Genomic DNA, 16,489 nt, shown 5'->3' with positions numbered 1-16,489 from the left:
ATTTTGGTATAAAACTACAATATTGCCCTTTTTATTGGATGGTTTTAGTTGAAAATTTTGGTTATATTAAATCTGTTTTACGTGGTCTTTGTGGGAAGTATAAGATATTGTACAGAGAATACATATAATTCTTGAATTGTACGTAGCATATTATTTTTACAATAGGTGTGAAATCTTATGTTAAATATTTTAATTATGATTACGGAAAATCACTTAAGTATTTTAACATGTTATTAAGTAAAGATTTATTTTAAGAGTAAACAATATTAGTGTAATGTTATTTTTACACTGTAGATATGATTTAGTCTATAAAAAAATAGTTATGGTTTATTTTAAAATATTTTGGGATAATTATATTATCCAGTATTAAACTTTATAGTTTGTTTTCAATAATAAATAGGTCAGACTTTTAAATGTTTTAGTCAAAGTTATTAAATCAATATTGATGATTTTAGAAAGCAATGATTTATAATTTGAGGTTATGAGATTTTAGGTTTTGAGGAATTAAATAGGTTATCTTATAAGCTTAAGATTAAATATTGAAATATGTGATTAATTAGAAATTTACGAGAATTACGTGATTATTTTATAGGTGACGATTAGTTATTGTTTGACATTTTTTAGGAAAATTCTGAAAGGCTAAGAAATCCAGGTAAGCGGGGTTCCTACGCTAGATTTTGCACTAAAATAAAATAAAATAAAATGAGGTTGCTTTTGAAAATATACAGGTTTGTTTTCAAAAGAAATTAAAAAACAACCTCAGATATGTGTTTTGCATATGCATAAAAGCTGTATAAGAGAAAGTATTTTCTGTCATGACTGATGTGGACATGAGCTAATTTGTGCATTCTGTTTCTGATTATACAAAAAGAGCGAATATGAAAATCTAAAAGTTTTTGTTGTGAATAAATGAAGATATTTTGATTCTGTTTATTTCGAACATGTGAAATTATCTGAAACTATTTAGTATTTGGTTTTGATATGATGTAGCATCTGAAAACCTTGGCATGAGATTCTGATTCTGTATTCTGATTAAAGTATGATTTTGATGATTCTGTTATGTTCTGATAAGGCCCAACCATGGGTGATAATAGTGGCATACAGCCCAACCACGGGTTATAATAGTGGATACGACCCTTCCACAGGTTATAATGGTGGTTTACAACCCTACCACAGGATTAAACATGGTATACAACCCAACCACGGGTTATAATAGTGGATACGGCCCTTCCACGGATTATAATAGTGGTTTATAAGCCTATCACGGGGGTTAAACATGGTATACGACCTAACCACGGGTTATAATAGTGGATACGACCCTTCCACGGGTTATAATGGTTGTTTATAACTCTACCTCGAGAGTTAAACATGGTATTTGTCCCGATGTGATGCTCTGATTGATGAAGATGAGGTTTCATAAGAATGTTTTTCTGAAAGTTTCGTTTTGATATTTTTGTAACATGTTTTGATATTTGCCTTCTGAAAGTAAATGTTTCTGTTTTTGCATTCTGAAGATAAACATTTTTTTTTACATTCTGAATTCTGAAAATGCTCATGTTCACACACTAGTATATGTCCTCTGCTTACTGAGTTGTTGATAACTCACCCCTTATCTCCATATATTTTTCAGATAATTTTGATGGTTCAGCTGGAGAACAAGAGTAGGAAGTTTTAGTAATGTGTGATGATCGTAGTGGAATAAGTGTCTGAGGATACAAGTGCTTATTTGAGAGTCGTAGATAGTAAACTGATTTATTTTTCGAGTATTTTGATTTGATGAGTTAATGATATTTTCGAGTCTTTGGAGAGTTTTTAATTTATGTTATTGAGAATTTCTTTGTTGTCCCCATGAAGGAACATAGATATTTGGGTTGATTAAATGGATTAATATTTTATGGAGTTTTCTGGATTTTATAGTTATGTTATTGAAGTTGATATTAAGTATTAAGAGCTAACTCTCCGGACCTTCGGGATCGGGGTGTTACACCAGTTCTGCCACTCATTGATCTATTGCCTCAGGGAAGTTGTCCCGCTTCCCCTCCAAGAGCTTGACCTTAAGTAAGCTTTGGGCAGACCCTTCACAGGACTTGGCCAAGTCGCCCTGAAGGATGGCCAGTTCCTGACAAAGCTTGGCGATCTTTTTCTTCTTCTTGCGCTTGCTAACATACATCCTGGCGAAGGCCTCCCTATCTTCGTCCCATTCCTTGTTAGCCCGGCAAACCCTCATGTAGGATAGGATGGCAAGAGACCACAACACCCAGACTTACTCCTCCAACTCTCCTTGCTCATTCAAAATTAGGGCGACTAACTGATCAACTACTTGGCACGACAAAAGAACATAGAAAAGATAAAAAACGAACCAAGAAAGGAGAAGACAAGAAACTGTAAACATACAACAAGGGAAATGTCTTACTGAAAATAAGAAGGCCTCAACTTGTCGGCCTGCCGACTAATGGCCTCAGCCCGAGCTGGCCCATAGGGCTTCACTTCCTCCAACTCTGGAGGTCTCCCCCCTATGCACCAGCTACCAAAGGGGTAGGGAAGTGACGTGGGAGGAAGCATCTACACCCCCTGCGAGTGACATTCCGGCACTATCTTTCCTCGAAGCCTACCCGGATGTACCTGCGGAGCCATGATCGCCTGATAGCTCCGACTCGGGAGCACCTTCGACCTCGCTGCCAGCTGTGGTCCCTAACACAGGCATTCCTTCAGCCTCATGATCAACAATGGACTTGTGCTTGGGCACCTCCAACTGGGGCATTCCCTTGGCCTCAAGGGAGTCTGCACTCTTCTCCAACACGGTCATTCCCTCGGCCTTATGGACTACCACACTCTTGCTAAGACATCCTCACAACCTCATGCCTAGTAGGGAGATCCACTATAATATGCTTGTTTTAGAGTATCTCATAGCCTCTCTTCTTCACAGTACAATGGATCTCAGAGGTCAATCTTCTAGTAAAGATATTCTTGCTCGAGCTCCTGTCGTGAGGTTGAAGAAGCTGAAGGAGAAGCTTGGCTAAAAGTCTTTGAGGTCGTCTGGTTCTCTCCCTTTTATTCTATCTTCATCCCTTGCTTTATGTCACATCTTGCCTCGTTTATGTCATATCACCTCTTTTCTCTTGACATTTTTCCATCTCTTCCGCTTTTTTGTTCCATCTTTCCTTCCTTATCTTATCTTCCTTTCCTCTTGATGAGACCCCCTCCCTTGGGCTGAGCCTAGTATGCTTACTTTGGGCATGATATATTTTATTCCTTCCAGTTAGACTAATTACAAAAATAACTAAATTGGTTGTTGTTTCGGTAGCAGTTGGAAATGACTGAATATCAATGTGGTCAGATTCGATCGAATCCGATATTGGGTGGCCGGATTTAGTGCCATCACTGTGTTGGGGCTGTGGTGGTCTCTCGCCACTTGGAGGTGGTTGCCGGCCACCTTTGGTGGACACCATGATAGGTTTAGATTTAATTATTTTAGATTATAAGAATCTTAATTCTACGTGGATAGGTTTATTTTACCTTCTTTAGAAGATAATTAATGTATCAGCTTCTTATTAGAAGGTGAAAAGAACGTCAGCTAGATTTTTTCAAAAAATTTTAGTTGGTTTATACAAAAATTGAATTAATGATAGAAAAACATTTTTTACACCCTTTGTAATATTTTGTCCCTTTCTCGCGAAGAACGTGGCGATCGAACTCTTCTCAAGGGCATGATGTTAAACGTGAAGAAAAATGAGAGTGAAAGGTAGTCTCGAAATGGGGGTCCTCTCCAATACCCAACGAATGGAGGAATCGGAACTCCATTGTTTATTCGATAGACACTACTAAAACAAACAAAAAACAAAAAAAAAAAAGAGCAGACAAGGCCGGAAGATCAAAAGCAGAAGCTAGCGGAGAAGTCGAAGACTTTGGGGGAAAATTGAAGAGGAAGGAGAAGAAGAGGAAGATGGCTTTCGATAAGATAAAGGTGGCTAACCCCATCGTTGAAATGGACGGTAATTACTCCACTGAATTCCTACTTCTTTCATTGGCTTTACCCAGAACCATGCCGTCGTAACTTTGTATTCATACGATGCAGGAGATGAAATGACTCGAGTCTTTTGGAAATCCATCAAAGATAAGGTCTTTTGTTTCTTCTCCATCAATCATGCCATATTTTTTCATTCTATATATAATTATATATAACTTCTTTGTATTGATTTTCCACAGCTTATATTTCCCTTTGTGGAGTTGGATATCAAGTACTTTGATCTTGGCCTCGCTAATCGGGATGCAACAAATGATAGAGTCACAGTTGAAAGTGCTCAAGCTACTCTTATGTAATCTTTCTTATCCTTTTCCCCCTCTTATTGTTAGTATATTTCTTTCGAATTCATGACATAATTCATGATTATTCTTCTTTCATTTGTTAATCTCTACAGCTATAGGATAGGTTCACTTTTGCCCGATCAAAAAAGGATATGTTGACTTTTGTAAGACTTGCACCTACAAAATGTGGCTTTGTTATATTTGCTAGTTAGAATTGTCTCGAGGAAAGAGGCTCCTATACAGCTTATACGGTTGTTAAATTTGTGCATTTTTTTGTCAAATGCCGTGGAAAGTTCTTACTTATCTGACTTATCAGTTCTCTAAACTTTTGCTACCCTTCAATTCCATTTATTTCTCTCATTCAAAACTGTGCACGAGACTTTTTCATCCCTTAATTATTCTTATTATTTGGCCTTTTGTAGGTATAATGTAGCAATAAAGTGTGCAACTATAACACCGGGTATGCATTCTTAGGTTCAGCTGGAACGATGTACATGTTTTAATAGGGAATAAATCTTTGGCTTATTACGTAGCTCGTGCTTAAAAATGGCTTGGTTTTTTATAGATGAAACTCGTGTCAAGGAGTTCAACTTGAAACAAATGTGGAAGAGTCCAAATGGGACAATTCGGAACATTTTAAATGGTGAATTGATGTCCCTGATGGATTTTTGTTTTAGTTCTTTTTATTTCCTGATATTTGTTCCAGATTTGTATTTAATGCAAGGAGCTACTCTGCTTTCCATTTACCACAGGCACTGTTTTTAGAGAACCAATCATGTGCAAAAACGTCCCCCGACTTGTCCCAGGTTTGTTATGTTTTCTTGATATGCCCATTTTCTTCGTATGATTAAGATAAGTGTGCAGATTTAATTGATTTTCACTTCAGGTTGGACCAAGCCAATATGCATTGGAAGACATGCTTTTGGTGATCAGTACCGAGCAACTGATACTGTTATACAGGGATCTGGAAAGCTTAAATTGGTTTTTGGTAAAATTCTATTTCCTATGGCTTTCATTGTCATGTTAATTTTGCTTTTCACAGAGATTAGCCAAACTACTGCACAAAAGCTGAATTCAGCTTAGTTTTTCAGTCCTATATTTCCATCAATGCCCTCCTAGTATGTGATCATCTTATAAGGGAAATTGGAGTTTCTGCAGTACCTGATGGACATGATGAGAAGAAAGAGTTCGAAGTTTTCAACTTTACTGGTGCTGGAGGTGTAGCTCTATCCATGTACAACACCGATGAGGTCCAGATTATCAATCCTTTTCTTTTATCCTCATTCCCATTTTTGCTTGGTGCCTGACTTGAAGTTTACTTGCTAGAAGATATTGGAGTTTTTAGTGTTTACTTATTGTTGTCATTTTTGGACTTTGATAACAGTCCATTTGTGCTTTTGCTGAGGCTTCAATGAACACTGCATACCTAAAGAGGTGGCCACTTTATCTTAGCACCAAAAACACCATTCTTAAGAAATACGATGGAAGGTATGCTGTCACCTAATACTTGAAGAGGCTGTTTGATTTTCAACAATTTACCTTTTCTTTCTTCTTTTTCCGTTTTGAAATTTAGTGTCTACCTTTCTGGTTATGTATTGTGATTTGCTTACCACATGATTTTCATGAAGATTCAAGGACATATTTCAGGAAATTTATGAAACCCAATGGAAGTCTAAGTTTGAGGCTGCAGGGATATGGTGAGATATCCAGTACATCATACTAGTTATAGTTTATCCAGTTTAACTAGTTTTGCATCAACTTATATGGCTGAATTGATAGGTATGAACACCGTCTAATAGATGATATGGTAGCATATGCTCTTAAAAGTGAAGGAGGCTATGTTTGGGCATGCAAAAATTATGATGGGGATGTGCAGAGTGATTTCTTAGCCCAAGGTTTGTATCTATATGTGATAATACCTGCAAATCACATGTTGATCTTTGTAAATTTTGGTTCTTTTTTGGATGAAAAATGCTATTCATCATTCTTTTAACCATCATCCTCTCAATATCCCTTGATATGGCATCAAATGATTAGTTGACAAGTGAAACATAACAAATAGTTTTCCAATCATTTAATGCCACATCACAGGATGACGGGAGAATGATAAATAAAAGGCTGGTGAGTGACATTGCTTTTTGTGGAAAGACTAGGTATTTAATCATCTGTGTTTGGTTTATGACAAATAACTCTTTATCATTGGTACAGGATTCGGATCTCTTGGGCTGATGACCTCAGTACTGGTATATCTTGTTCTCATTTTTTTTCCTGCTTTCTTTTTAGGTCCATTTTCCACCTGCTCAAGGTTGACTTTCTAGCATATAATATCTTCGCATGTTTGTTATTTCATATAAGATATCCTTCTTCTGGGTCACAAAAGGTTGGACTGGTGTTTGTTATTTTCTTTGATCGGTAAAAGGTTGGACTGGTATTTCAGGTGTGCCCAGATGGAAAAACCATTGAAGCTGAAGCAGCCCATGGGACTGTAACCCGCCATTTCCGGGTTCATCAGAGAGGAGGTGAAACCAGCACAAACAGCATAGCATCAATCTTTGCTTGGACACGGGGTCTTGCACACAGGTATTGCATATCATTGTATCAAAATGATTTCTTACTTGAGAAAATTTATATAACCCTCAAACTACCAATTGATTTGCAATTAGCCCCATACTATCGATTCCAGACATCGCCCCCTCCCCAAAACGACCTAAAAATTGCAATAATCCTGCCCGTAAAATAGGTGACGCAAAAAGCCTTCATAAATAGAATTTAAATGACCGGTCACTTTTTTTTTTTATTGCTTTTAGTTTTTTCCCCATTATAGGGGAAAATTTTGACTTTTTAGAGGGAAAAGAGGGTGTGTTGAAATTTTTTGGTAGTTTGAGGTGGGGTGTTTGCCAAAATTGATAGCCTTGAGGGAGTGTGATAATTACAAAATGTATGGTAGTTTTAGGGGGCTGTGTATATTTTCCCCTTTCTATATATATTTTGATGTCGGAGAACCTCTCCAAGGCAAGCCCTTCGGATCCATCCCTACAGAGTAAACCCCGGTCTCATGCACTGCACCCTCGGAGGTTTCCCCTTTCTTATATTATCTATGATCTCTAGTACCACTTTTGTTCTTGAAAGTTAAAGGTTTTAGGAATTTTTTTTTGAATGTTTCTTTTTAATACTGAAGTATTTTATTTGAAAAATCGAGCAAATCAATGTCATCAGGGCAAAGTTGGATGGCAATTCCAGACTTTCGGATTTTACTGAGAAGCTGGAAGCAGCATGTATTGGAACTGTCGAATCTGGGAAGATGACTAAGGATCTTGCACTTCTTATTCATGGGCCCAAGTAATTTCTGTCTAAAGGATATTTCTGTTAAAATTTCTGCTGTTATGCTTAACTTTCACACAATAAAAACTTTCACGATTTGTATAGGGTCGCCAGGTCTCGGTATCTGAATACAGAACAGTTCATTGATGCTGTAGCAGAGGAGCTGAGAGCAAGATTATTTACCAAAGCAAAGTTGTAGACAATCACCACCAACCTGGGTATATGCCTGGTAATAATGTGTAATGGACCCACTACGTGTTGACTCTGTTCAAGATAGTCAAATCTCCAGAATTGAGGTAAGAAGAAGAAGAGAGAGTAGAGAGAGATAGAAGATGAATTAAGAAAGATGATTCTGAAAATGAACTTCTGTGATTTCCTTCTTCCTTATTTCTCCTTTTATATCATCTTTATTAATCAGCACCGTGTTACGACACCGTGCAACTTATCTAAACGACGCCGCACAACTAAGGCCTCGTTTGTTTTCGCAGATGATATGAAATGCAATAAGTTGAAATAAAAGTTGAAAGTTGAATAAAATATTCTTAGAATATATTTTTTTAATATTATTTTTGTTTTGGAATTTGAAAAAGTTGAATTGTTTATTTTATTTTGTGTGAAAATTTGAAAAAATTGTAATGATTAGATGAGATGAGATGAAAAGTTTTGTGAAAGGAACGAGACCTAAAACCACCAATCCTCTTCACATATCTGAAACGACTGCGTTGCAGCATATCAACTACTTTGACCACCCCTTTCCATTCTGACTCTCCTGAACTGCTATTCACACCTTTCAACCCAGCTCTGGCCATCTTCCATGCCTTGAGCTATCACTACAACCCATGACATAATGCTGAGGTTTGCTACAACTCATGGGGTATAAACCTTTAAATCTTTAGATTGTTTTTTTTTTTTTTTTAGTTTTTTTTTTTCTTGTCTCTATTTTCCTCGCTGTTTTAAATATAAATTCAGTTCTCTGTTCTTAGGAGAGAAGTTATTGTCATTTGGGGAATAAAACAGAGCATTCCAAAATAAAATGATGAACACTGAATGCTCTTGTAAAACTTTATGATATGTTATTACTAGTTTGCTTGCCACCACAGGCCGCAGATTTTGCAAATGATAATTTGAAAGATGTTAAATGTCTCAATAAGATAAGAAGGTAATTATGAAGAATACATACAATTGCTGAACTTTAACTCTTCAAAATCTTTTTGTTTGTGTTGTTGTGTTGGTCTAACACACAAATGCAAACAAACTGCCCCTGATGTTTGTGAACTGGAGATTGGAGTCACAGATCGGGGGTGCTTTCCTGGATAAGCTGATTATGGTGTGTAATTTAACCCTCATCTATACGTATTTTTATTAATGTTTCTTGGACCATGTTCTTAAGAAGAAAGAACAGAGGAACTTGAAAGTTAGCTGTAATTTTTTGCAGGCCCCTGTATCTTGTAAATAGATATTTCTTTAGAGGTAGGTTTGAAGCTCCCAAAGATTCCCACCGAGTAAAAAATCTGATGGGCTATTTGCAACACTCCTTCGTGTAGGTTCGGAATGTTACGGACATTCGTAGCATTATGCCCAGTAAAGAGATTTAACATCATAAAAGAATACCACATTTGTTGAATTATAAAACTTACCTAACATAACAGGTTTCATGATATAAAAGCGAAAACATAATAAAGTAAAAAAAAAAAAAACTAGTCTTGTGTGACATCAATACTTGTTCAAATGTCTAAGTATAACTAAACTCGTGGCACTTATTCAAGGTCTAAGTCTTTAGGAGTATAATCTACTCTTGGCACTCCTACTATGTATCAACACCTTCATCATCTGGGACATTAAAATATAAAAGCAAACAAATAAGTTGAAGACTCAGGAGTAACACCATTTTGTAAACTTAATTTTAATCTTTCATGCATGGTCATAAATACATATAACATATAGATCATTCATTAGTAACTTCCGTAGGATTCACGAAATAATCGTGGCAATATAATATGGATGAATGAATATTGGAGTCCATGCCTATAACCTGATGTATGCATAATTTATTCATCTTGTCTTTCACTTGTATAGTGGCCGTTATAACATAAGTGCATTGGTCTAATTGTCGTTGACCACATAAATCATATGATGAACCATGCTTATGCCCGTGTCACCGCAAAAACATATGGTGGAGCACGGTTAGGTTCGTGTCACTACATACATCATAGCATTACATATGGTGGGTCACGCTTAGGTCCATGGCTTACACATCCACCCATAACATAAGGCTAATCTTTAAAGCTTGTTTATCGTTCACATGACTTCTTACTTATCTTATCATAATGCATGTGAACATGATGTTCATTTCATGACTTTCATGGCATGTCCTACTCATATGCATGGCATAGCATTAAACATTACATATTAACATAAGCATTACATAACATAACCAAACATAAGCATACATAACATAACTTAAGCATAGCATAACATAACATAACATAACATGAGCATTACATGACATGGGTGTGATTTTCATGAGATAACATCTTTTCTAACAAATAATCTAAATCAGCATAACATACATAATTTCATTCACAAGCATATTGTCATAATTCATCAAGGGTTCATGAAAATGGGATAACCTCGAGTTGGTTGTACATAGCATAGGTAAACAACACATTTTTCATGCAAAACAAAATAATTTCAGCACATAGGCATGGTTTCGAGACAACCACTTCCTTTGTAAAGCATTCTACATAAGCACGGTTTCAAGATAACCAGTCCATCCACAAGATTACATAAAATCCCATCATATCAAATATCACAAAATCCGTTGGGAGATGCCTCCCTTGAATTTCTATGGGCCAATTTCTAAGTATATAATTGCTATGTATTCACCAGTCAGTGTAGCAACAAACAATATACAATCAAGATTTTTCGGTGTTCTCACATCCAAACAAACATAAAAACACGATATAAAAGAGTGGGTGACACTCGTATCAAACAAGACTATAGCATAGTGAAAAAATAATAGAAGAGTACCTATAACCACATTTAGGTGGTGTTGTAGCCCTCTGCCCACTTCCTTTAGCTGGAGCTAATGTGTTCTTTTTCTGGCAATCTTGGGCCATATAGTTTGGCTCTCTACACATAAAGCAAGCATTATGTCCCAACAAACAGTTTCCCAAATGCATTTTTTTGCAAATCTTGTAAACTGGGTTGGACTGATTATCCTGAGATGGCCTTGGACGGTTACTTGGAGTAGGCTTCTTGTTTTTGTTAGGCACTAGTAGTGGTGGTTGGCATTTCTTCTGATTGAAAAGCTCTGCATTCGCCTTCATATCTTCTTCCACAAGAGTGGCTCGAGTGACCAAGTCGATGAAATTACGGATCCTGAGTGGTATTAAGCGACTCCGAATTCTCAGATGTAGTCCTCGCTCGAATTTTGCTACCTTCTTCACTTCATCTGGAATCAAATAACTTGCAAAGCGAGACAACTCCACAAATGTTGCAGCATAATGCTCAACAATCATAGTCCCTTGAACTAATTCATCAAACTGTCTGGCTCTTGCTTCCTGAAGTTCCTGGGATAAGAAACGATCTAAAAACATTGGCTTGAAGCGACCCTAGGTGATGGGTACTCCATCATTGAGTTTCTTCTTATTGGAAAGCTCTGCATTCGCCCTCATATCTTCTTCCACAAGAGTGGCTCGAGTAACCAAGTCGGTGAAATTACGGATCCTGAGTGGTATTAAGCAACTCTGAATTCTTGGATGTAGTCCTCGCTCGAACTTTGCTGCCTTCTTCACTTCATTTGGAATCAAGTAACTTGCGAAATGAGATAGCTCCACAAATATTGCAGCATAACGCTTGACAGTCATTGTCCCTTGAACTAATTCATCAAACTGTCTGGCTCTTGCCTCCTGAAATTCTTGGGAGAAAAAACGATCTAAAAAAGCCTGCTTGAAGCGACCCCAGGTGATGGGTACTCCTTCACCGAGTTCCTGGTGCAAAAGCTCCCGTGCATAATACCACCAATCATCAGCTGCATCCACCAACATGTAAGTGGCATACTCTACTTTCTGATCGTCAGTACAGAAAAGCGCCGTGAAGATCTTCTCCATCTTCTTGACCCACCTTTCAGCATTTAGCAATTCTGACTTGCCATCAAAGGTCGGAGGGTGCTGCTACAAAATCACAACAAAGCTAGTCTGCAATTCTGGTTGTTGCTGCTACACGATTTTTCCAAACTTTTGCCAATGGCCAAGGCATGGGAACTTGGGCTCCCCTAGAGTCATTTCGTCTAAAAATCTACAAAATCTCTCGAGCTAGACTCTGATATCAAATTGTAACATCCATTCTTGTAAGTTTGGAATGTTACATACATTCGTAGTATTATGCTTAATAAAGAGATTCGACGTCATAAAAATATATCTCATTTATTGAATAATAAAACTTGAAAAAATCTACACAACCTCCCATCCTCCACACACTACACATTTTTTAAATTTTATTATTTTTTTCTTTCATCAAATTTTTAATATATGAATAATAAATAGAAAAATAAAATTATTTTAAAAAGAATAAACTTAAAAAAAATTTTAAAAAAATATTAAAAAATATAAAGATTTAAAAAAAATGTGGTATGTGGAGTTGGGGAGGTTGTGTAGCATTACTCATAATACTTACCTAACATAACAAGTTTCATGATATAAAAGCTAAAACATAATAAATTAACATAAACTAGTCATGTGTGACATCAACTCTTATTCAAATGTCTAAGCATTAAACATAACACTTATTCAAGGTCTAAGTTTCTGGGAGAATGATATACTCTTGGCACCCTTGCTCTGATCCATTATTTGGGACATCAAAAAATAAACAAAAAAATAATTAGTCAAAGAATCAGTAATAGCATATCATATTATAAACTTAATTTTAACTTAATCATGGCAATACATGTAACATGGATGAATGAATATTGGACTCCATGCCTCTAACGTGACTCATGCATAACTTATTCATCTTGTTTTTCACTTGTATAGTGGCCATCATAACATAAATTATATAGTGAACCATACTTAAGTCCGTGACATCGCATAATCATAGTATAACATATGGTAAAACACGCTTAGATCTGTGTCACCACATAATCATAGCATAACATCATGGCATAGCATATGGTGGAGCACGCTTAGGTCCTTGTCACTGCATACATCCTAGCATAACATATGGTGGGCCACGTTTAGATCCGTGACTTGCACATCCACCCATAACATAAGGCTAATCTTTAAAGCTTACTTATTGTTCACATGAATTCTCACTTATCATAATGCATGTGAACGTGTTGACTTTATGACTTGCATGGGGTGTCTTACTCATGAGTAATTCTACATACAACTGTGAAGTGCATAAACGCCGCATAATCACTTTGAAAAAGAGTGGAGTCTATAATTAAAAATTAATTTTTTTCATGTGGGTCCCATATTTTATTCACTTTTTTCAAAAGCAATTACGCAGCGGTTGCACAATTCACGGTTGCAAATATCTTTTCTCCTTACTCATATGCATGCCATAGGATTAAATATGGCATATTAACATAAGCATTACATAACCTAACATAACATAAGCATTACATGGCATACATTTGATTTTCATGACATAACATCTATTTTAACTAGCAATCCAAATCGACATAGCATACATAATTCTATTTACAAGCATATTATCATAATTTATCGAGATTCATGAACATGGACCTAACCTAGAATTGGTTGTATATGTAACATAGGTAAACAACACAACTTTCATGCAAAATAGAATAGTTATAGCACGTTATGATCATGCTGCTTAAAATTTCTATAAAAATGTGTCATAATAATATACATAGTTAAATACATATTATGGAAATTAATTCTAATAAAATATTTAGTTATATACAAAAATTAATAAATATTAATATTCTTTAAAAAAACTCATTGCATACTTTTCCTCTTCAATTAATAACTTAGTAAAATATTATATCGTAGTCTATCAAAATAAGCCGTGGACACTTTGACTTAAACGTACTTAATATCATTTTTTTGTAAATTATTACCATAATCTAATCATCATTTAATACTTAGTAATAAATCTTTTCTTTCTAAAACAAAATTAATATATTTTTTCAATTAAAATTAAGCCCAAAGTTAAAATAACAAAATAATTTCTGTAATAAAAATATAATCAAGCCCACATGAAATATTAGGAAGGCATTTCGGGTATTGCACACTTGACCGAAAGGGCCGAAGTCGTATAGGCCCACCATCACCTTGAAAGGAGCAACATGCTCTGGAGAACCAGAGGGGTCGTGCGACAGAGCCGAAAAAGTTTCGGTACCGAGAGAACGCAAAACAGAGATGTACGAGAGAGAAAGCACCTTGCGATGGGTCTGGGTGGTCTGAGTCGAGAATCACGGTGGTGGAGTACAGAGAGGGAAAAATTAGTTTTGTGGTCTTAAACCGAGAATAACGGAGCGGAGGATGAGAGTGAGGGGTGGTCGTGTGCTCACTGGAGCGGCGCGGGCTTGATGGAAGGAGGTCGGTAGGCAGATTTTGTGGCTACCCAGAAATCAAACGCCCTGTGGTGGTCGACGGTGGACAGGCTAAAAAAACAGAAACTAGTTGATTATTCACGGTAGAGGAAGACAGGACAGAGGAAGAACATGTGGTCGACATCCGTCGTGGAGGAAGGAGAGCATACCGTCGGCGTCTTCTGTGACTGTCTCCGGCGAGGTAAGTGTCTCGGTTGGGGTTGGCTGTGAGAGTGGGTTTTCTCGGTTTGCTGCGTAAGGCTCCGTTGGGTGGTAATCGCCGTGAGGGAGGAATATTGTGGAGGAAAGGGAGGATATATATTTGAAGGGTTTTGACGCTCAAATATGTCGGTTACAAATTAGGAAAATTTTCAAACTTATCACCCGAGAGAGATACGGGGCGTGGAGTCTAAGGCTATGTTTGGCTACCAAGTCTTTTCAATACTTTTTAAGTATTTTTATATTTTTAAAAATATTTTACATGTCGAATTTAAAATATTTTCAATGAGACTCACAAACTCACTTCAATCTCTACTCATAACTATTCATAAATATTCTATAATACTTACCACTATTATATATTAATAAAAAATAAAATCAATAAAATATATAAATAAAAAATAAAATCACTATAATATATAAATAAAAAATAAAACCATTGTAATATATAAATAAAAAATAAAATCACTATAATATATAAATAAAAAATAAAATCATTATAATATTTATCACTATTAAATATAAATAAAAAATAAAATCATTATAATATGTAAATGAAAATAAAATCATTATAATATATAAATAAAAAATAAAATCACTAAAATATATAAATAAAAAATAAAATCACTAAAATATATAAATAAAAAATAAAATCACTATAATATTTATCACTATTATATATAAATTAAAAATAAAATCACTATAATATATAAATAAAAAATAACATTACTATAATATTTATCACTATTATATATATATAAATAAAATCATTATAATATTTATCACTATTATATATAAATTAAAAATAAAATCATTATAATATTTACCATTATTATATATAAAAATAAAGTAAAATCACTACAATATTTATTAATATTAAAAAATTATTATAATATTTATTATTAAAAATAAAATCACTATAATATTTATGGGACCCACACATTTTTCAACTATTTACCCAAAAGTCAACAACTCAACATACTTCACACATCCAAACAACTCAAAATACTTTCAATGGGACCCACAAACTCACTCCAATCTCTACTTATAACTATTCACAAACATTCTCAACACTTCTCAAGTATTCTCACTACCCAAACGTACCCTAAGTTTGGATATCAAGTATTCTTAGGTATTATGTTAAGAGTAATGTTATAGAGAAGTCATTATAGTAGTGTACACTTTGCACTCATTGCGTGGCTGTTTCTAATTGATTGTTCTCAACATTCACTTGGAGAAATGTGTGATCTAGATGATGCTACATCATGTGTGTAAAATAGATGTTTCCAATAGTGACTTCTATTTATATTTATTCTTATATTAATAGTAATGAAAAAGTAATGAGAGAATATTAAATAATAATAAATAGTAAAAAAATTAGATAAAAAATAATAATAAAATAATAAATAATAGTGAGACATTTTGAGAGTCGATGTTATATTGCCTGCCCTTTTTTCCCTGATTTGAAGATAACTGCTTTGAAGTCAAAATTTTGGTGCTTGCAAAATGTTTCCATCACAAACTTTGAGGAATATCTGGATGAGCTACGATAGATATGATGAAATTCATTTGAGACCCGGTTCTATTTGCATTGAAATGGTAAGTGCCATATCAAATCTGGATTTGGATCTCCTAGAGTTCTTGACCGAACTATAGGGCTTAGAGTTAGATAGAGATGATACATGAAGTAAGTCCTATAATATTTATCGAGCATTTAATGTTGTCAAAGCAATTTACTCGAACATCTATAAATATTGTGGACTTTATTTCATGTATCTATTTCTCTCCCATTCTAGGCCCTAGAGTTCTTGGCCGGACGCTAGGAGACCTCTATCTAAGGGTGTTACCCGCCCCTTACAGGGCGGGGCCACCCTTTCCCCACCCCCCGCCCCCGCATATGCGGGGGTGAAAAATTTTTTCCCGTACCCCACCTCCGTCCAGGCAAGGGCAGGGTACCCCGTCCGCTTGCCGAGGTGCCGGCGTAGACCTCCATCCGTCCGCCCCCCTATTGGGCCTTCGACTTAGCTCAGTTATCTGGGCCTTAAATGGCCTAGAATGGCTACTTTGGGCCCATAATCCTTTCCA

General features: G+C 35.6%; 3 protein-coding genes across 3 annotated transcripts; 1 reads left to right on the top strand and 2 right to left on the bottom strand.

The window, feature by feature from the left end:
- Window positions 1–3,695: 3,695 nt before the first annotated feature.
- On the top strand, window positions 3,696–8,007 carry LOC108998362 (isocitrate dehydrogenase [NADP]-like). The gene is made up of 15 exons (XM_018974902.2): window positions 3,696–3,992; window positions 4,076–4,119; window positions 4,207–4,316; window positions 4,728–4,765; window positions 4,871–4,948; window positions 5,058–5,111; window positions 5,192–5,293; window positions 5,464–5,555; window positions 5,690–5,793; window positions 5,934–6,002; window positions 6,085–6,200; window positions 6,514–6,548; window positions 6,743–6,885; window positions 7,522–7,644; window positions 7,732–8,007. The coding sequence occupies exons 1-15, from the start codon at window positions 3,944–3,946 to the stop codon at window positions 7,823–7,825; spliced, it is 1,251 nt and encodes a 416-aa protein (XP_018830447.1). The 5' UTR covers window positions 3,696–3,943; the 3' UTR covers window positions 7,826–8,007.
- Window positions 8,008–9,386: 1,379 nt separating this feature from the next.
- LOC108998327 lies at window positions 9,387–11,246 on the bottom strand. Its single transcript, XM_018974853.2, has 2 exons — window positions 10,657–11,246; window positions 9,387–9,456 (listed from the first exon to the last, which is right to left on the bottom strand). Exons 1-2 carry the CDS (start codon window positions 11,223–11,225, stop codon window positions 9,453–9,455), a joined length of 573 nt encoding a protein of 190 aa, XP_018830398.1. The 5' UTR covers window positions 11,226–11,246; the 3' UTR covers window positions 9,387–9,452.
- On the bottom strand, window positions 11,241–11,738 carry LOC108998323. Its single transcript, XM_018974844.1, has one exon. It carries the CDS (start codon window positions 11,736–11,738, stop codon window positions 11,241–11,243), a length of 498 nt encoding a protein of 165 aa, XP_018830389.1.
- Window positions 11,739–16,489: the final 4,751 nt, after the last annotated feature.

The sequence above is a fragment of the Juglans regia genome, chromosome 6, assembly GCF_001411555.2.
Source record: "Juglans regia cultivar Chandler chromosome 6, Walnut 2.0, whole genome shotgun sequence".
NCBI classification, from domain to species: domain Eukaryota; kingdom Viridiplantae; phylum Streptophyta; class Magnoliopsida; order Fagales; family Juglandaceae; genus Juglans; species Juglans regia.
The sequence above is the reverse complement of the archived record's forward strand: the minus strand, read 5'-3'. Positions and strand labels throughout refer to the sequence as shown.

Excerpts from the sequence above, each read along its gene's own strand:
- LOC108998362 (XM_018974902.2), top strand. The coding sequence starts at position 3,944 with ATGGCTTTCGATAAGATAAAGGTGGCTAACCCCATCGTTGAAATGGAC. Across the intron at positions 5,556-5,689 it reads CCATGTACAACACCGATGAG|TCCATTTGTGCTTTTGCTGA; the intron begins GTCCAGATTATC and ends CTTTGATAACAG. Across the intron at positions 6,201-6,513 it reads GAGTGATTTCTTAGCCCAAG|GATTCGGATCTCTTGGGCTG; the intron begins GTTTGTATCTAT and ends TCATTGGTACAG.
- LOC108998327 (XM_018974853.2), bottom strand. The coding sequence starts at position 11,225 with ATGTTTTTAGATCGTTTCTTATCCCAGGAACTTCAGGAAGCAAGAGCC.
- LOC108998323 (XM_018974844.1), bottom strand. The coding sequence starts at position 11,738 with ATGGAGAAGATCTTCACGGCGCTTTTCTGTACTGACGATCAGAAAGTA.